The sequence below is a fragment of the Barbus barbus genome (genome assembly GCF_936440315.1).
Source record: "Barbus barbus genome assembly, chromosome: 47".
NCBI classification, from domain to species: domain Eukaryota; kingdom Metazoa; phylum Chordata; class Actinopteri; order Cypriniformes; family Cyprinidae; genus Barbus; species Barbus barbus.
Window position 1 is genome coordinate 7,715,491 of NC_136725.1, and position 22,028 is coordinate 7,737,518.

General features: G+C 37.0%; 1 protein-coding gene across 1 annotated transcript in view; it reads left to right on the forward strand.

Annotated features, from left to right (window-relative positions):
- The window catches only part of uvrag (UV radiation resistance associated gene), a 111,928-nt gene that overhangs the window by 67,660 nt on the left and 22,240 nt on the right, over positions 1–22,028 (forward strand). Inside the window, exon 13 of the mRNA XM_079410415.1 lies at positions 1,349–1,424. Within this exon, the coding sequence (XP_079266541.1) occupies positions 1,349–1,424 (76 nt within the window). The remainder of the gene's footprint in view (positions 1–1,348; positions 1,425–22,028) is intronic.

Here is a 22,028-nt window from a genome sequence, read left to right on the forward strand (position 1 = left end):
TAAAAACGGTCAGTATTAAAACCACAATACTTCAGTTACTGTTTTTTAATACTCCCCACATGTAGTTTTTCCATTTTCCATGTTTTATTTTATTTTATTTTAATACTATACAACTTTATTACTATTTAATACTTTTTTGGCAACTTTCAAACACTTATATTTTCTAATGTAAATAGATTTTATTTTATTTTATTTATTGCTTTGTTTTGATATTTTATTTATTTTTTATTTATTTTATTTTAATGAAATGAAAACCAAAACCTAAAAACTCATTGTACTTTAACACTATTAAACAAATTTTTCTTACATTTAAACTTATATTAAACGTATTACTCTGGTGGCTTGCAATCGTTTGTTTCCATGTGGATTTGTTATTCTTATTTTTGTTTTATTTTTAATTTATTTTATGACATTAAACCGAAGCCTATTGAACTTTAATACTACTCTTTTGGTGCATTGCAAGCACTTATATTTCTTTTTTAGAAGTGCAAATTTAGTTCTTGTTCAAATTTGATTGGCTAATGGTCAATTTTTATATTGATGTATTGCTTCAATATGATGAATGGATCAGCTAAAGATGAGTGTTGTCCACATCACAGTCTTCCAGTGATCTCTGAAACGTGTACCCTATTGTATTGGCACAGTATTTAATAATAAAAGCTTTTTTTCTGAAGTCTTAAATTCTCCGTAAACGCTTCAGTGTGCACCCTTCAGAATTAGAATAATAGTCCAGCGTGTTCATCTGTTGTGAATCTTGACTGGTTAGTTCATTATACGTTGCTCTGATGTAGACATTGATATTGTGTGCCGTTCAGCCATTTCTGCATCATGATTACGCTTGTGGTTTAAATGAGAACTGACCGAAAGAAACAAGCCAGAATGATGATTTTAATGGATAATAGATTGTGTTTCAGACATGCATTTGAGAAGCGGATCAGAACCAGACATCCAGAGCTCCAGGCAGTCTCTTAACATCTGCTGAAATGTCTTACGTCAGAAAAAGCCTGTTGCCTTGCGGAGTTTGTGAAGAGTTTGAGGCATCATCATTGCTCGGTTAACTTCACAGAACATAAATACCCTTAAACACTGAAAGATTTCTGACTCTGAACGTTGGTTTGTAAATACAGTTATTAGTTTCAGGCTTTGGTCTGTTGGTTAGCTGTTTATCCAGATGACCTGCTGTTTTTCGTTGTTTGGTGTGAGGTTGTCCTGTGCAAAGTTATGAACTGATTACGACCTCATAAAAATGCTCTTCGCTTTGTGTTTGATATGGGAACCATGTGTAATGGTTCAGAGGTGAGTGCTGAGACTCTTTCTCATGATGCCTCTTCGCTGCTCTTGTTTGCAGGTTCCCTCTCTACCCCAGAGGAGAGCGTTTCCAGTTTGAATACGGTGTCTATTTGCTCAACAAAAACATCGCACAGGTAAGAATCTCCGCATGTCTCATTGTTCAAATCAAGATGGCCGATAGACCGATTACACAGGGTGTGTCTGAAACAGAAGGCTTGGATGTTGCCCAGTTAGTCAGTGGCTTAATAGGTGGTGTTTTTAAGAAAAACTGCAATATTTTCGTGCTGCAACCATTGCACTTCCTGGTGTTTTTGTTAACACGACCAATATTTAGACTGGGGTCTTCAAACTGGGGTCAAGGAACTTAAGTAGCTTAAGGCCTTAAGTAGCTGCTACAAATTCTCTGAAAATTTTAATTGAAAAAAAGAATAAATAAAATGCTAAATGTATTTCTAGGGCTGTTTGCGTAATATTTTAAAATATAATTGAAAAAATGTCTAATTTTATTTTAAATTTTAAATTACTTTTTAAAACTTTTTGAATATACATTACCATTCAAAAGTTTGACTTTGGTAAGATATATTTATGTTTTTGAATGTAAATACACTATGCATGGCTGCATTTATTTGATCAAAAATACAGTAAAAACAGTAATATTGGGAAATATTCTTACAGTTGTAAATATTTTCTATATCTATCTATCCATCTCTCTCTCTCTCTCTCTCTCTCTCTCTCTCTCTTTCTCTATCTATCTTGAAATGTGATTTATTTATACAATGGCAAAGTCTTAACAGTGTCACATGATCTTTCATAATCATTTCAATATGCTAATTTTGTGATCTACAAATATTATCAGTGTTGAAAACAATGTTGTTTTAAGTGCCTTTTACTGTCACCTTTGATCAATTTAAGGCATGCTGAATATAAATAATTTGTTTTTAAATTCTTTAAATGTTAAAAAATAAATTTGTTAATTTTTTACAATTTCAGTGTAAATTAAAAATTAAATTGTTAAATAAAAAGTAGATTTATGAGGAAGGATTGGTTATCTCATCATTTGTTTGGTGACCCTTTTAAAAAGGTTGAAAACCCCCTGAAATAGATTTCTATAATGAGGTATTGGTCTCTAAAAGTTTCCACAGCTGAAGTTCTAGAACTGATGTACAGTGCTTTGTGGAATCACTTGCATTAACGTCATACAAAATGACTCTCATGAGCCATAGCTCAAATCTAATTCCGATTTTAAGCTTTGGTCACAATTATACAGCTTGAATTGAATCAGTTTGCCTGGTTAAGTGCAATATTAACACGCCTCCATGACTCTGAGAGTGGAATCCAAGCCTCCTGTGCTCCAGCTGTTGCCCCAACTTAAGGAGGAGATGAAAAATACAGAATAGACTGCAAGGAGGTCGACCGAATCGCTCTGTCTCTGACCCACGCGAGCAGCACGCACGTTGCAAGAACAAAAACGTAGCTGTGTGCATGGTATGGAGTGATATGTAAGCTCAGCCATCTATGAGGGGAAAACTTATATATCTGTCATGTTTGATCTATGCCTCCATTTGTAGTCTGACTGCGAGATGCCCTCCGCAGCTTGTTCTTCATACTGCCTGTCGCCCACCATTTCCATTCCACGTCTGCTTAATCAGAACGAATGTAATGCTTTGCACCTTTGCCAGAAATCTTCATTAACCTTGTCAGTGTTTCTCTGTAGGGCAAGTTAATGGAGCTTATCTCGGTATGTTGACCGTGTTCAAGCGTTTTTTTAAGCTCATTGTTTGTGAAGCCTCTCACCCGGAGTCAAGGCGATCCATATGAGCTCTGTGAACTCAACATTTTGAAGCATTTGAGTCGGTTGAACTCTACCGATTGGGCTTTTAATGTTAGTTAGCATGGCTACGTAGCAAAATAGATGAGCTGTAACCCATTTCAGGTTTGGGCCTCTGTGTCCGTTCGCACATGTGTTCCAGTTTGGGAGAGGAACTGTCCGGAGAATGCATGACGCGTTGCCCTTGAGTCACGCTACTTCGTAATTTCCTCTTCTTTTAGCCGTTTTGATCCCAACGGCAAGGCCCGCTGTACGTATTCCGTTCCGCATCTTTCCCGATACGCTCTTCGCTAATCCTAATAGGACTAAGCTGCTTCACCGACCCCTGAACATTATAAAACTGACCTTGGCTTTTCCTACCTAATATGATTTGCGAATAACTAGCAAGTGAAATCCTGTTTGTTATTTTGTTTTTGTGGTCTGTGCCTCCATCGCTATTTTTTTTCCATCCGTCCTTCTCGTCTTTAATGCATTCCGTTCGTTAGCCGTAGCCGCGGTGGCTCTGTGTGTCCGGCTGCTGAGACTAAGCAGAGATCAGGTTTCACAGCGGTGCTCTTGTTCTGGAATGGAGGAGATTAAACGTCTATCTTTTATTAAATTGTGTGTGTTTGAAAATGATCCAAGCAGGCAGGAGGGAGAAAGAAAGGAGGGGTGTTTTAGTTGCTTTGAAGCAGCGCACTGACTAGATGTTGTTTTTATTTAGTCCTCGTGTCATGGGAGGAAGGGAGAAGAATGTCAGGTGGCCAACGGGGTTTCGCCCGGGCACTTTTGTCTTTGATAGATGAGTTGAGAACATGGTGATAAAAATCACCAGAAGGCTTTTTTATTTTCTATTTTTGTTTTTTTTTCTTTGTCCTTTGCACTATTGCAACAAGGGATGAGTCAGAATGGACAACTAGTTGCTTTTATTTTCATTTTGGCTTTGAAAGGAATAATTTTTTTCTATTTTTAGTGTGCTGACAACGTGCTGTGTTTTTAGCATGCTGTGAGACTGTCAGCACGCTTAAACTTTTTCAGAGATGTTAAGTCTTTAAATCTATCCCCTTCAAAGCACTGCTGCTGTAGCCATCAAAGCTGAGCTTTTATAACAAATTCACAACCATCAACAATACATTTTAACAACAATACATTTGTGTGTGTGCTTTGATAGTTTTGTGCAATATTTTTTGGATTTGTTGAATATCTTTTGTGCCATTTAAGCATTTTTGCATACTATATACTAATTTGTTGTCAGAAAAAGAGCATTGCATTTGAAAGATTCTGGTTCAACGAAATAAACTGATTTTGATAGCAATTCTTAATGTAAGAATGCATCCTTTATGAACACATATTAAGGGGCCATTCACACTGTACACCATGTTTATGTTTAAAAACATGAGACAAGGCAATGGAATGGAAAAATACAATTTCGGATTTTTTGTAACAATTTATTGAACTTTTAGACAAAATATAAAAAAAAATATTTTGCATATAGAAGACAAATTGCATTAAATCAATCAATTGCCAGTTTTTGTTTACATTAGTGTCTAAATGTCTGAGCATTTTAGTCCTTTAGTCAATGAAAACGTCATGCTGTAAAATGGTTCAATTATTTCAAGTATTGCACTTTCACCAATAAAGCACAAATCAATAGAATGTGGCTTCACATGGTTTATTTGACCTCATCTTGTACTGATTTATAGGCTATGTAATATATACATTTATTTCAAAGATTTAGATGTGCACTCTCTCTATCTACACAATGTAAACTGGATGAAACAAACTAAAAATACTATAACAGTGAAATTCGTCCTAGTAAGGGCAACAATTCCAAATGGCAACAATTTTCTATATTAAAACAACAGTGGTTGAGTCAGTGCATTTATTCAGCAACCACAATCGCAAACAATATAGCCAAGCTCTCATGACAGAACACAGACAGGCTGAAAGACACTTTCATTTAAGCCGAACATCTCACACGAAGATCGCTAAACTCCGGCTTACTTGTTTTTCGGTGTTTTCAGATCATCGTCGGCGCTTCTGTAATGAAAAGCGAACGCATGTACATGGTTGCCAGATTGTAAGCAAAACACCAGGCAGAAAACATTTGATTTGGGGATTTGAACTCTTGATATCTGGCAACCGCATAATGAAAGCTCACGTAGTAGAGGCACGTACAGCGATCGTAATAATATTTTGTCTCCTTTTTTTTTGACGAAAATAAAAATACATTTTGGTATAGTTTTAATTTTCTTTTAACTTTTGTCGTCAATGATATTGCTTGTTGATACAGTCACCGTTATCTTTTATTGAATTTGTTGATTATCGTTTTAGTCATGGGGAACATCTTTTGCCATAGTTTTCGTTAATGGAATTAATACTTGTTGCCACTCTATATTTCCCAATAATATGTTGTAGTAAGATTATATTTTAATGCTTAGTTTTGATTTTATGATTTTTTTTTTATTGCAGTGAGCAAGATGTATATATATGTATATATATATATATATATATATATATATATATATATATATATATATATATATATATATATATATATATATATATATATATATATATATATATATATATATATATATATATATATATATATATATACATGCATACATACATACATACATACATGCATACATACATACACTGTATACATCTTGTACACTTGTGAATCAAATATGATTCAGTGGGCTTTGTTGGGTTAAAAATTGCTGCATTTTAATAACGTGAGTCACTCTAAAAAGACACAAACTCAAACAGTTCTGCAAAAATGTCTTCTGTGTGAATGGCTTCTAAGAAATGCATCTCATTGGTGCCTCATGACCCTAAACCTGCGTCATTTATAAAGGGCTTCCTTAGTCTAGTTGTTCCAACAACCCTCAGACAAGCCAACTGTAAAATGATTCTTAAATCGCAACCTTACGTGACTTATTTGAAAGCTGTTAGGAAGGTAATGGTGAAAGGTAGTTTCTGTGTGCCTGAGAGATTTGTGTGGTTTTGTCTGTCTTTGTTGCATTATAGAGCATGTTTGCCAGTAAGGTCTTGAAACTGAGGTAAAAGCTGTAATTTTTAGGTAGTCAGGCCTGGCTAGCGTACTTCCTTTTGGCCTGGACTACAAGTCAAGGAGGACAAGTTAAACATGCTGTACCAGAAAAGAAAAACAAAAGACATTTTCACTTCATCTTTTCCATTCATGTTCAATAACGAGTGTATTTAATTCATTAGGCCGCTGCCGAGACTTCCTTCAACTGTCACAACAACATCTGGAATGTTGTGAATTTGGCTTTTAGTAGTCATTATGTTTTAGATTTTGTACTTGTTGGCAGCAGAACAAACACTCATGTGCTGCTGTTGTTTAATATCTTTCATATGGATCATCCAGAATGCTGGTTTGGAGATTTGGACACAATCATTGGGGTCAAAGTGTGCTTGAAAGAGTTTCCAAGCTTTCAAAACAGAAGAACTGAAGTATTAGGCATGTATATGTGTGTGAATTTTTGTGTTGTCTAAATGGTTCATCTTCCCCTAGAGGGCAGAAGTACTGAAGTGACCAAACCTCAGTAGATGGAGCTCAGTGAGTCAGTTCAGTCTCCTGAAGCACAGCAGCACTCCAAGAACGGATTACCTCGTCCTGAGATGTTGCATAAACAGAATGGTGAAAGAAATATTACAATTAGCACTCATTCGCCAAGTTAGCAAGCTATATCTTATTTGGCAAGGAGCTCAGCAGGAAGGGCAGCGCTGGGAATTAAACCCAGAGAGGGTTGAAGATTATTGGGGAATTTAGAGTGGGAATGATGAAGGTGTAGCATTGTGCCCTGTTCTTTGCAAAGCCAGGAAACCTGGCAGTATCAGTACTGCTGGATGACTTGATCTAAATCAGTTTTTAATGCGAATACGCATATTTTGGTGTGCTTGTGATTGTACCATTTGATAAGGAGACATTGGTTGCACTTATTCTTTCAAAGCTTTTGGACTTAAACTGAGAGTCAGCCTGCGATTCCACAATAGTTCATTAAAACTCATACTTAAAATAACAGATTTGTTACTTGAAATAAAATAAATGTTAAATGAAATAAAGACAACATTTCTCATTTTGATTGACTAAAATAACAAAAAACTGAAACCAAAATAAAAATTAATTAAAAACTATATGGACATACAGTATATTAAAAAACTAAAACTACTAAATATGACAAAAACAGACAACAAAATTGCTTAAACTTAATAAATAAAAATTGATTCAAAAAATCCATATGATCAGTAATTTTGCACGAGGACGATTTACAACGGGTCATACAGAGCGAGCTGATTTGTTTAAAAATGACTTCTCTGTGAGCTGTTTCTAAAATTGCTACACTGGCAGTACACTCTAGACACTATTGACACAGTTTTGCTAATGTTAACGCCTCTTTAGTGCTTGTGCTACAAATAGTCAAATGCATTTTCGAACCTCCCGTGTACAGCTTTATGTATACAATATGTTTTGTTCCCTAAAGACATTCAGGTGCATGCGAACTTTAGCTATAAAGAGGTGAGAGATTCTTGGTTGCCATTAGTGTCATGACTGTTATCTAACATGACTTTTCTGAGATGGAAACCATATGAACTTTAGGTGAGAGAGGAGATATGCGTGCCAACACTCGCATTTTCATTTGCTGTATCACACATGTAGTAAAAGGCCACTGGTTCCTGTATGAGAAGTTAACTACTACTATTACATACCTAACTTCCTGTGTGAACGTTTTTCCTTCTTGCGAGCGTTAGCAAGTCTACAACAGCGCTTTGTGAACGAAATCGCTTCAGTGTGATTAATCGCTCAGGCTAAGTGGCTTTATTTGTGTGTATTAAGCAGAAATTTCCATATGTCACATTCAGCATTTACCTCCATCAGACTGTGTACTTAACCTCAGTGTGTGAGCCGGGAAAGTCTCTCCGTTAGATGATGTGGTATTTTCTCGTACGTGTTCGTCTAAGAGTGATTTGCTCTCTTCTTGTTTTTTTCCACTCCCACTAATTCCTTTTTCGTATGTCCTTCATTCACATTTCTTCTCCTTTTTCTTTTTTTCCAGCTCTTAATTCCGTGTTTTCCTGTTTAAATGCAAATTTCCCATGACTGCGCTTTTATCTTCCTTGATTTACTTTGCACTGTGAAAGAAAGGTAAACATAGTGTTGAACGTAATTGCCATCATGGGTCGCTCACCTCAAGATAAACCCAAACACTTAGAGAAACAGATAGTTGAAAAAAATCCAGTTTCCACTAAAATATTAAAGCTGCACTCTGTAACTTTTTTGGGGGGTAAAAACAAAATCTATTTTTGAGTAAATACATAACTAGCCAGTGTTCTAAACTATTACCTTATCCTGATTCACAACACTAGGCTTATAATAATGTTTTGTAATTTGGCACTGGTAGGTTTCCGAAGGAAATTCGAGCATGCCACCACATCATTACAACACGTCTGTAAACATAAAGAAGTTGTTCCGGCTATTAGGCAATATTGCATGTGAGGATGCTGCAGGTGAAGGATCGTTTATAGCCTTTTCTCACAGCAGCTGGAATAATTAAATTGATCATTTCGATGGCGGATTGTAATCCTGAAAGGATTATGTGTTTATGAAACACTTGTAAGTGAAAATTAGATTATATTCCGGTTTTAAGTGTGGATTTTATTACAGATACGTGGGATTACACAAGTTTTGTATTTTAAAGAGAACCTGTTCAAAGGAAGAATAATTTGCTTCATGGGTTAAAAGAATTTCTTTATATGAAATTCGAATGGTATGACAATTAGAGGTTAGACTGTATTGAAATTGAAATCTACATGGAATTCTAATACACACTACATACACACAGTCACGCAGTGCTGATGTCGCAAACATTAACAATTTGAGAACAAAGTACAGTAATCGTAATTTGCATGGTTTGAAGTGATATGAGCTAAACGATCGTTAGATTTATTCATCATTGGTAGAGCAATTTATTGTAATGCCTTTTTCCTCAGTTGGTCAGAACAAAAGTGGCGGACTTGTTACTTGTTCAGATGACAGAATTTTTTATTTGGGTCATATATTCCAAGACAGAGGCTAGAATCTGTGATTCCGAAGTACAGTATCCACACTGGTGCTGTGACTGACATCAGATTCATCCGCGCTGAAGAGCCGGGCCGATGCAAAACCCTCGCAAAGAAGATGATTCCACAAAAATCTGCAATCGCAGGTTTCAAACAAAGATGGTGACAAAGAGGCAAAACTTATGGAGTGCAGCTTTAAGCAGCACAGCTGGTTTCAATTACGATAATAATAAGAGATTTTTCTGATCACTAAATTGGCATATTAGAATGATTTCTGAAGGATCGTGTGATGCCGAAACTTCAGCGATCCACCACAGAAATAAATTACTTGTTTAAAAGAGAAAACTACTATTTTAAATGATAAAAATATTACACAATATTACTGTTTTCACTGTATTTGTGATCAAATAAATGTAACCTTAGTGAGCAAAAGAGACTTAATAAAAAAAAAATAAAAAATAGAAAAAATCTCCGAACTCTTCGTTGATAATTGAAAAGTGTAAGGTTTTTTATACATGAGAATGTAATGATTAACCACGATCCAGTTGAAAATCAATTCAAATATGTGATGATTCAAATCGGTTGAGTTGCTAAACAAATCGCGATTCAATTAGGGGCAGGAGTTTATATGAATTTATGTCTGAGGGGAACTTACTGTCTTTAGAAAAGTTTAGTTGGTATTTTCATCTTGTCTCTGTATAATGCATATTAATGTTCATAAGGGCAGCGCTGCTTTGTTTACAACGGAAACTAAGGAACGCTTAGAGCGCCACCTGCTGGCAGAGAGTGAATCTGCATCTCATTTAGCTCGTCTACAGTTTCATGCAGATATTTTTTATGTATAGTTTCACAAAACTGAAGTCAAACCATTCTGTTTTTGCTTCAAATTTCGAAATTATACAGTCTAAGATATGGCGATTTTCCACTGCATGGTACGGTTCAGTACAGCTCACTTTTGGGGGTTTTCCACTGGGAACATAACCTGTTACCTGGTCCTTTTTTTAGTACCACCTCGGCCGAGGTTCCAAGCGAACCGCACCATTACTAAAATGTGACGTGTAAACTCTGCTGATCACTAATTGGCCGGAGAAAATCATCACTGCCTGCATCATTGAACTTGCGGCACGAGACACAACAGACCCGCTAGATGTAAATCAGCACAGCCAGCGAAGGATCGAACGCAACTGTTTTGAATGGGCACACCTTTCTTTTAACAACTAAAAAATATAATTTAATTATCTGTTTTGGATGCATATAATGCTAGTTGTGAAATTAGCCTTGGCAAGAGAAAAGAATCACACATTTTATTCCAAAATGTGTAAAAAAAAAAAAAAAAAAAACTATTTCCATCACTAAATGTGATCATACATAATACATAATGTGAGATGTGGTGGAAATGTTTAACTTTAAGAATAAATTATGAAATATATGTACAGACAATGTTAGTAGACTATTTAAATAAGCTAATAAGAGTGTGAAAAGGGTTTTTAGTGTTTTTGTATTTTCTAATAGTCTAATAGTTTCTAAAAGAAACACCTACCTAAATCCTAACTCAGTTTGCCATTGAAGGCAGCCCATTGAGTCAAAAAGGCTGACTGCTCATATTTACTTATTTACTCTCCCTCCTTTTAATTGAAATCAGACGAGTAAATAAAAATGGGAGTTGATGAGTGTTAGAGAGAACTCCCAAGAGAACGGCATATATAGCTCAAACTATTCCCAGGCTATCCCAGAATCCATCCTCCCTGTCCAGCAGACCTGCCTGCGGTGAGTGAGTCAGCCCATCGTGGTGAGCTGGACCCTCCAGAAAAAGCCGCTGTATTGCATACGCGCCATCCCTCGCACAATGAGAGCCCTTCTCCTGTCGACCCTCCATAAAAAGCCCCATCTTCACAAACCAGGCTCAGTGAGTCCATCCAAACCAGCGCTACGCCGTGCTTGTTTGCATAGCCGTGAACCCTGGTCCCCCTAGTTTCACCGCCAAACCAACATCACTGGGGACAAGAGAAGACCTGGAATTGATCAACTCTTCAACCAGCTCTCCATCTTTCTCAAGCCAGACAGCATCCGCTTTCCATTTCATGGAAGTTTGCTTTAGTGAACTGCATAATGAATCTTGTTTTCTGTCTTTTAGCTCTATGAAAGTTCGCTCGTTGTACTGGTAATTTTAATTTTCCTATCGAGGAAGTCAAAATGCGATTTTAGCAAACATATGTTGGTTATTACTGTACTAAGAGCCACTCTGTATGCGAAGCTGGCGGCTGCGTCATAAATATGGTTTGTATTTTAATACATTTAGGTGCCAGTTTAGGTTTATGCGTTGTGTCCCAACTATAAAAAATATCACTTTTTAACCCGATTTATTTGTCACATCTTAACCGCAGAATTGTTTTTGGCTGCTCTAGCAAGGGGACCACCCTATACTCCCAGAGGTATGGGAACGAAGCCTGCGGACCAAATACAGAATTGATTTATGGATGAGGGAGGGAAAAACGGATTAACGGACTACTGGACTCAACTAGTCTAGATGAAGAGATTACATCCGGCCGCTGCACCTGACGTGGAATTTCTGAGAAAAAGACAGATTATTTGGTTTGTCTCAACAGCTTTATGTAATAGCGCTCCGTGTAATTGCATCACAGCACGGGTGCACATTTTCGCTGTTATCTTAGGAACGATTTGTTTTCCATAAGTCATCAGGCTTAATAAGCTGAGTTTCCTTCAGGCCTGGGAAGTGTGTTATACCTCATCCATTAGGACTGTACATGCCCACCCAGTCAGTAATAAAGCATTCACCAGTTATTCTAAGATAACAGATGGCTGCTGTATTTCAAACCCAACTGAAATGACTGATATTAATGCAGCCAGTGATGAATGAATCTGGCACTGGTAAAGAAGACCTAGCTAAATGCTCTCGTTTTCTTTCTTTCTTTCTTTCTTTCTTTCTTTCTTTCTTTCTTTCTTTCTTTCTTTCTTTCTTTCTTTCTTTCTTTCTTTCTTTCTTTCTTCACCATTTCATTTTCATTCAGGTTATTTCATATCATTCAAAGGTTATTTTGTTTAGAAGAAAGAAAAAAGTTAGCGCGCCATTATACTATTATTCAAAGGGTTTGGTAAACAAGGTTGTTTTATTTATTTATTGTTTTTGTTTATTAATACTTTTGTTTTTTTTATTCTCTGGTCCAGGGGTTCTCAAAGTCTACATTCAAAGGTCCAAATCTGAATTTTCATCGGTGTCAAAGGTCCGGAACAATTGGTTATTACAAAGCGAGTTTTTAATAAACATACATAACATATAACAAATAAACACTCATTTAAAAAAAAAGGTTCCCTTTGCATTCAAAATACTTTAATAACAAGTGCAAAAGTGGCAAAACAATTAATTTAAGTGTGAGCAGTAGAAGTCGACCTATAATGTTTTTTCTCTGGCCAATCCTGATATTTAGAAATCAGGGCAGCCTATGGCCGATATATGATGCTGATTTTTTGGGCCGATTTTCTCTTTTTTTCCCTTTATATCAAAAGAGAGTTTGCGTAAATGGTTATTGCAGGGCACAAGATAGTAATAATAGTAGTAGTAGCCTAATTCATAGTAATAATACATGGCTCAAAACTTAAGCACCTTCTCAAAACAGTTCTGAAGCATGCTTTTTTGTTTATGTTTGCTGACAGACACCAGTGTTTCCCGCAGACTAGCAAATGCAAGTTGATTCTCTGCCAGCAGGAGGCGCTGTTGGAGCGTGATATATAGCTGTTTCCCCGGTAACGACTGTAATCAAATAAGCGCTACTTTATCAGCCATTACAGGAAAGACCAAATGAAAATTGACATCAAAGCTTTTCTGAAGAAAACGGACGGTTCTTTTAAAAGATACATTCATATAAAAACACCCGTGCAGCATTTTATTTTTGAAACGCGCAGTGCTCAGTTTATTCAACGAAGTATAAGCCTTTTGTAAAATCTATTTGTAGCGGTCAGTTTTGATATTGTGACAAGCCGCCACAAATAAATGTATACACTGGGCACTGCTATAAGACAAATTGCCATAATATAAGTGATAGCAAAACAAAACAAAAAAATTTAAATATTAGCTGTGATGTCGCCCGATTACGTCAAACGTCATGCGCTCACTGGATGTCATGATGACAACAAATGTCATGAAGGAAAAGTTTCAATATCTCGCCTGCAATTTCGGACCTTCTCCAAAAGACATACAAAAATAAGAATAATAAACAAATGATTTACAAGTTTAACGTGCGTTTATCAAAGTAGGAAATGTAATTAGTGTTCTTGAAATATGAAATAGAAGCGGGTCCGGATTGAATTCCATCCGGGTCCGGATCCGGACCGGAGTCCGGACTTTGAGAAGCACTGCTCTGGTCAAAAGTGACAGTGTAGATATAATTTTACATATAATATTTAAATAGAAATCTGTTTTGTACAAAAAAAAGTTAAAAAATGAAACACTAAAATATTAAGTAGCACAACTGTTTATATTTGTGATAAGATTTTTTTATCACTTAATTGGCATATTATAATAATTTCTGAAGAGTTGTGTGATTCTGAAAATGCATGGCATGGCGATAAAAAGTGAATATAAATAAATAAATTGCCACCACTGAAAGAAATTACATTTTATAATATATTAAAATTGTAATATTTAAAAAATATATTAAATATGTAATTAAAAGGGTAATATTTCACAGTATTTCTGTTTTTACTGTATTTTTGATCAAATAAATGCAACCTTAGTGAGCATAAGAGACTTAAAAATCTTACCAACCCCAAACTTTTTAATGGTAATTGAAAAAAAAAAAAAAGACTTTCAGCTCTATTCATTTGTCTAGTGAATTATTGATACTTTTTTCCATTCTTTCATTCATCCTTCCCTCCCTGATTCTATTCTTTAGGTCATCTTTCCGTCTCTTCTTTCTAAAGTTTTTCATCATCATTTCCTCCTTACCTCCTCTGTCCCTCTGTCTTTCTTCCTTGTTCTTTCTCTGCAGTCATTGACTAGTTGAAGCGTTGAGATAAGCTCTGATACTGTGCCCAGTATTTCTGCAGTGTTTTTTTTATGGCTGTGTCATGTCACCGGAGGAAGCCCTGTGCTCTTGTCCAGAGTCTGTTGGCAAGTGTTTACTCCTCTGAACTGTGATGTTCTGTGCAGGGACACATGATTCAGATGTCCTCAGAGATTCTCAACTTTCTTCTTTCTCATAGCTTTATATATGATCCCAGTTTCTCCTGGCTGATCTCTTGGTAGAACAGCTCATTTTACTAGACTTCACTCTTAAATATAACCTTCTCATACAACATGTCTGTGGAGGTTTTCTCTATTGGGAAGGGTTTCATAAGTTCATGTTTGTCTTTTTTGTTTTATAGGATTTGAGTTTAATCCACTTCAGAAGCATCATATGCCCCTTCGTAATTTTGAGCCAAGTGGATTTTAAATGTGACTTCGAGATTTTTAAAGGATATTTTATTTCATTTCATTTTGCTTTATTTTATTTTAGTAAAGCTATCTCTAAATGCTTTATCTGCGTCTAAGTAGTCTAGGACTGGCACTGATGACCCATCAAAAATAGGTACATGATGCCCCGGTCGTACATGATGTATGCATATCGCAACTTCTACAGCATTGTTTTAGTTATTTAATTAAAGTCACTGGGCACCAGTGATGTAGCCATTGCAAGGTGGGCCCTTGACTCTTAATTTAAACCTGGCAATTGGTCTGGTTCTAAACTGTTACAGCACATGCAGTTGTGGTTGTTCGTCTGTCTGGTAACATTGTGTTTTAGCACACACTCCTCCTTTACTTTTACTACTCCCACTAGCTTTGGCTTTGTGTGGTCTTGCTTCCCCTTGTAGCTTGTTGCTGTAGCACCTACAGCAGCCTGCGGAGAAAGCTGGAAACCTCTGGGGGATGCCTTCCAGTACTCATAAAAGCTGTATCACACCGCAAGAAATTACTGAGCATGTCACCACAAGGAGTTGCCCACTTAATGTAGTGTCCAACAGCCAACTGTAGCTCAAATCTGTGCTCTCTTGACTGGTTTTACATTTCTAATTATGCTATCATTTACTCACCCTCATGTCTTTCCAAATCTGTATGACTTGTTTTTCTTCTGTCAAATGTGTACATTTTGAAGAAATGTACCGTTTACTTGTTTGCATACAATTACAATCAATGTGGATTGAAGTTTAAAAGGATGCAAAAACACCATAATAAAAGTAGTCAATATAACGTGGGCACTATATTCTATGTCTTCTGAAGCCGTATGATATCTGTTTTTGGAGCAGACCGGAAAGTTGAAAAACTGGATTAACTGATTTAGTAAAAAAGAAATCCATCACTCTCATAAATACACCAAGGAGAGCAAGGTTAGTAGATTTTCTTTGAATAATGACTTACTTTCTGGTCTGTTTCTCACTCAAAGCTATTGTATGGCTTCAGAAGACTTGAAATATAATTGGAATAAGCTATGTTTTTTGCTTTTGTATCTTTTTTGAAGCTTAGAAGCCTCAGTTCCTGTTTATTCAAAATAAACGTAAATGTTTGACAAGCACAATTCTATAAAATTCTTTTTGCGCTTCAAGTCTAAAAAAAGGGTCATTTGGGTTTGGAACAATGACAGAACTTTCCTTTGAAGAAAATAGAAAAATTGGCCCTAAGACAGAGACCGGAGGCACACCACACTTTCTGCCTGCCCTCCTTTTGATCCAGTTGTAGAGCAAATTAAAAAAACCTTCCTCTCTCCCTTTCTGACTCATTCATCTCTTAGTGGATTCTACATTGGCTGGTGACCCTGACCGTCTGTGTGGGTCTCTCTACGAGCTTTGGGAAATACGAAATGCTCAGAAACAGCGGCCTACTCTTAGTCCGGGACTTCTGCCAACATGCCATGATTTACGAGTGTATCTGGGGCTGTTGTTTTGTCTGTCATTGTCCTCCTGGTAACCCATTCAGTGTTTCTAAGCGAGGAGAGGGGGACAGATAGAAAGAGGGAATATAAAAAGAGAGCAATAGGGAGAGTGCAGGACCGTTAGCACTCGCCACCTTCACTTGCTCCTGGTTTTATAAGCATACCTCTGGCTAGCCTCCTATGGCTTTATGAAACACTTAAATGGCTGTAATTGAATTTCCACGGTTTTAGGTCGGCAGCCAGGGGTTCGCCTCGCACCGCAACGAGGAGAAAGAGCCACTAAATATATATGTGCCAGAAAAGGTAGACCCTGGTCTCCAGTGGCCCACTAACGATGCGGGTGTGTCTCAAGGGTACTGTATATATTTATTTATTTATTTATTTGTTTACTTCTCTATGGAAAGTAAAACGCCCACAAACAGATGAAGGGTTTCCCTTGAGTCCTGAGTCTGACTGTGAGCCAGAAATTTGCTGAAAGCCATATTATAAAATCCAAATCTATATCATCAGATTATTTGGTATTCCATGCACTTTTTTTTGTAAGCTAAACTTGAATTTATGATCATTTTGGTGAAAAACTAGATGTCCAAATCTGCAAACATATTATCTTGAAGAGAATACATATCATACTTTGAGCTTCATACAATAGATTCCAGGTTTTTCAGTAACATGTTCTTTTGCAACCATCAGGCTTACGTCTGCCAAGCCTTTAGCTCTGCTGACAAGAGTTATTTACCAAATAAAAAAAAATAAATGTTCTCACAGACCCAAGAAAGAGTTGGCGGACAATCATCGTCAATGACTTAATAGCCGGGCTACTGTTTCCAGTTGTTTTTAAATTTAGAGTAGTTTGCTTTGGTGTGAACTCTCTATTGGCTCTCTCTTCGCTTTTCCAATGAAATGTTCTTTTTTTCTTATTATCAATAACCTCTGTGGCCCCTTGTAAGCTACTTTTCAAATATATATATATTTTTATATTGACTGACAAATGACGTGCGGGGATAAAGAAAACAAGGCAAAAGTGGAGAAGTCGTCATGTAGACTGCGAGGGGTTTATTAAGTTCCTGTTATTCTCCAACTGTGTTTTGAGTTGTCATCTTCTCAAGACAGTGTGGTGACGTAAAGCTGCCTGCCATTTTTCAAAGCTGTCAGTTGTCCCACGGCAGGAACAAAGAGGCCGCGTGAAAGTTGAGGCTCTGTTCCACAGCTGAACCGAAGAATTTTACAATGAGAATCTGTTTCTTGACTGTTTCAAGTACTGTTTACCTATTCACATAACAAAATCCAGTTTATTAACACACAGTGGCTCAACCAACCAAAAAACACACTACTGAGTTTACAAATAGCCAGCTTGAGCTCTGGCACTGAGAATTGTGTGTGCTTGGCCTATGTATTGCTAGCATGTGGTTCCATTGTACATAAATATGTTCACCCAAAAATTAAAATTCTTTTCTTACTCATTCTGTCATCATTTACTTAACTTCAAGTTGTTCCAAACCTCTATGACTTTCTTTTTCTGTGGAACAGAAAAAAAGACATTTTGAAGAATTATGTTTTTGTCCACTCTGTCAAATACAAAATGCTTCAAAAGTAAATGATTAAAACAAATTGGGGTGACTTGTCCCTTTAGTGAAAGTGAAGTCACGTTTGGCCAAGAATGGTGACCCATACTTAGAATTTTTGCTCCGCATTTAACCCATCCAAGTGCACACACATAGTAGTGAACATACACACACTGTGAGCACACACATGGCAACCATATTGAGCACACAATCCCTGCTGGACATGAGACTCGAACCCGCAACCTATTGGGTTACAAGTCCGACTCCTTAACCATTAGGCCATGACTGTCCAAAAAGAACACAAGGGTGCGATTAGAGTCAACTCTGTGCAATTAAAAAAAATAATTCTCAACAATTTTTCACTTAATTTGTTTTTCACAAGACTTAAGACCTTAAATAATGGAGCTTTTCCACTGCATAGTACGGCACGGTACAGTTCAGTACGGCACACTTTTGGGGGGTTTTCCACTGGGTACAGTACCTGGTACTTTTTTTAGAACCACCTTGGCCGAGGTTCCAAGCGAGCTGTACCGTTACCAAAACGTGACGTGTAAACTCTGCTGATCACTGATTGGCCGGAGAGAATCGTCTCTGCCTGCGTCATTGAACTTGTGGCACGAGACACAACAGACCCGCTAGATTTAAATCAGCACAGCCAGCGAAGGATCGAATGCAACTCTTTTGAATGGGCGCACCTTTTTTAACAACCAAAAATGGCTGTTTCGTTGTCTGTTGAGGAAGTACAGATGACCCTCTCTTTGATAGCCGAGGAGCGGATCCAGCGAGAGCTTAATGGAGCGACATGGAAATTTAAACGTTTTTCAGGAATCACGGCAGTAGAGGCGGCGCAACTATAACGACATGTGAATAATCCCGCCTGCTCTAAAAGCGGTACTAAACTGCAGTGGAAACGCGAACTGAGCCGTGCCGTGCCGTTCTGAACCGAGCTGAGCCGTACCACGCAGTGGAAAAGCGCCATAAATGTGCTTGTCAAGTCAAGTCACCTTTATTTATGTAGCGCTTTTAACAATACAGATTGTGTCAAAGCACTTAACAGTATCAAATTGGAGGGTAGATTGTCAGTAATGTATAAAAATAAGATTAAACACTCAATTTTCAGTTAAGGCTTTTCATTATTGAATTCAGAGTTGTCATTGTCTAGCTCAGTTTAGTTAAACTAGTATCTGCAAAATCAAATTGACGATAATCACTAGAAATTAAGTAAATGCACCTTGATTAAGAATTCTTACACATTCTTAAACACTGTAAAACAAGTCAAAAAAAAGAAAAGTCCGAAAGAGTAAATTGACCATAGAAGAATCAAGAAGTCTTTACATTTTTCTTTATGTATTTTCTTTACATTATGAATTGCATTCTCTATAAAGCATTCTAAATTTCAGTGAATCATGGCTGGAGTCCTTCTTGAAATAAAGTTAATTTTTAAAGTTGTCTAGATTGTCATCACGGTGGTCACAGATCACATCCTTATAAAGGAAACATCAATTGGTCTAGAGATTAGAAACCACTGCGTTCGGCTCTCCGCTGTACCAGCTGCAGATTCCGGGCACGTTTTATGCGTTCAAGGCGGAAAGACTTGTTGTTCTTCGTAATTCACACCAAAGCTTTGTGGGCTGTTTTTAACGTGTCACGCTTAACTTGCTCTACACATCTGCTGGGTAATTCTCCCTTGATGAAGTTAAACCATCTCCCAGAAAAACAGACAGGAGAAAAAGCTTGGTTCCATCTGGTGGAGATTTGAAAGCGATGAGGATGAGGGGGAAAAAAGAGCTAAAGCCTGATGTTCTGGTAGTTTTCAGGCCTGTGCTGGCCATTTCTGAAGCATCTGGGTTTTATTACTATGGATCTGCAGCTTTTCAATCTCATTTGGGCACAATGGATGAGCTGCTATACTTTGAAGAAGATCTTTGGAAGAAACAGACAAGAGCTCAGTTATAATCTAGCTTTCTTCTTCCATCATAATTTATTCTTCGTTTTGTCTTTTTCCTTTCTCTCTTTTGCATTCCCTCTCTGTCTCTCTCTCATCCTTCCGTTCACATTCACCCCGATTGTCACGTGTTTCCGGACTCTCTCGGGGCCCATAAAGTATCACTCCATTAAGGAGGATCATCTCCACCATGCGTCCGTCCTGTCAGCCTGTATTACTGGGCTTGGAAAGGGAATGGATATTTATCAAGGATTTTGAAAACCATCAGTCATGAACTTCACCCCAAGAGCTTACAGAAAGCTGTGGATCTTAGTGTAGGGAATGAAGTGTTTGGTGATGGGGTGAGGCCTACCGGTTCCCTCTTCTCCCAGGGCCCCTGTAATGGTTTCACAGCTGATGAAAAAGAGTTAACTGGCCAGTGAAAGTGGCTGTTAAATAAACACCACTGAAGTTTAACAGCCTGGAATGGCTTAATTTGACTCTCTCCCATGCAGACACACACAATACACATGACTCCTGACACTTCTTTATCACCACTAATTGGTGTTAGATGTCACTCAGTAGTTGAAACATCTCTTTCAGACAAATAGGAGTTGTTAGGCATCTAAATGAGCACAAAGACACTAATTGGCTTTAGCACCAATTCATTTGTGCCTTGTTCTTGTGTACAATGGTGATAAAGCATGCTCAAATGCTCAATCATTCAGGCCTGGAGACACAGGGTTCCCACGGTCTTGAAAAACTTTTTTGGGATGCATAAAAAGCATGCACAGGATGTTGAGCCTTCACTTTATTTGGTTCGCTGTATGCCTGTTAGCAACAGTAGTTTTCTTCGAGACACCTCTCTTTATGCTTATGCGTGTTCTTTTTTGGATTTCAACTCTTACACCCTCCATTCTTTCTCCTGAGGAGGTCTTTACATCCTGGCTATCCAGTTATTTCATTTAACTTTCTGAAGTGTTGTGTGAGTAAGCTTCTCCGTCTTCCTGCCAGAGGGACAATTCCCTCCTACAGCCATTAATCCAGATATCTTGTCCTCCCATTTACAGTCTCAAGATTTAGGGCTGCTATGCTTTATAAATCTGCAAGTATTCTGAACATTGCTTGAATTTTTTGTTTCATCCATATAGGCAATACATTACAAAAATGACTGCAGTTTTAAAGTTAAAAATTTGATTTTTTTTTGTCTTTTCCAGTAAAAAAAAATACATATAAATAAACAAATAAATAAATAAAAAGAATGAATCTTGAATGTAAATTTCAATGAACACAAATAAAATCTCATGCAGTGTTGCTTCTTAAGAAAATGTATTGTTCCAAGGATTTTTAGATATTTCAACTGGAATATTAGACAAAAATATATATTAGCCCCACATTTTATTTTGCTGCCTTATGTTAGACTGCTTTAAATTTAACCTTTTTTTCACATCAATTTGCACTCCATACACCTTAATGACAGCAAAAAACAGGTTTCTTTGTTAAAATTTATTGAAAATGTATTACATTTATGCAAATTTATATAAAAAAAACTAAATGAGTAAATTGCATAAGTACTCATACATATAATCATATATCTCATCATATAAGCATTCATTATAATATTCATTCATTCATTATAAAGAAGCTTTCTATTTTTTAAACTTTCTATTTTTTAAGTTGACTTTAATATTATCATATATCATATCGCCTTATTTCTTCCAATTAAAAACAGTTATTCCCTTTTTACTCTATTTTTTCTTCTTTCTTTTAAGTTTATATAATTTATAAAGCTAATATATAATGCAAGCAATCATAATGCAAATACAAAATCATTATTGGCTATTGACAGTGGCTAAAATTTCTATCACTTCATCCTTGGTTATAACTCACTTAGACATGGTCCTATAGAGCTGAGGTATAAAAATGTGGTGAGAGCTACAATGTGTTAAATGACTCAAAGAATATGTAGTCATTATGCACTGGCTCCTTCACATTCTCCTCATTAGTCTGTTCCTGCTCAGAGCTGCTGGCCAAGTCCTGTTTCCACCAATGGCCATTAACCAAATCACCATTAACAGGACACGCAGTGGGATTTGGCCTGGACAAGTAGGTGTCAGAAGCGGAAGAATGCAGGACGTTATTCATAATTTGGGACTTTATAGTACTCGGCTCCGTTTTAGTTTTTGCTGCTAACCATATTCGCATGGGCTCCTTTCGAATTGCTCTCAGAAGTTGCAGCCAGGGGCGAGAATAATGGCTGACTCTGTTTAAGACGTGGAGTTGATTGGAAGGTTTAGCCCTTAATCTCAATCCTCCCTCCTTTTTTCCTCTCTACCTGTACCTTTCTTCTTGTTTTTCAGAAAGGGGAGAATGGAAACTTTGTGTTTAGTCTCTGCCATCTCTAGGTCGGCCCACGAAAATGCCCACATTTG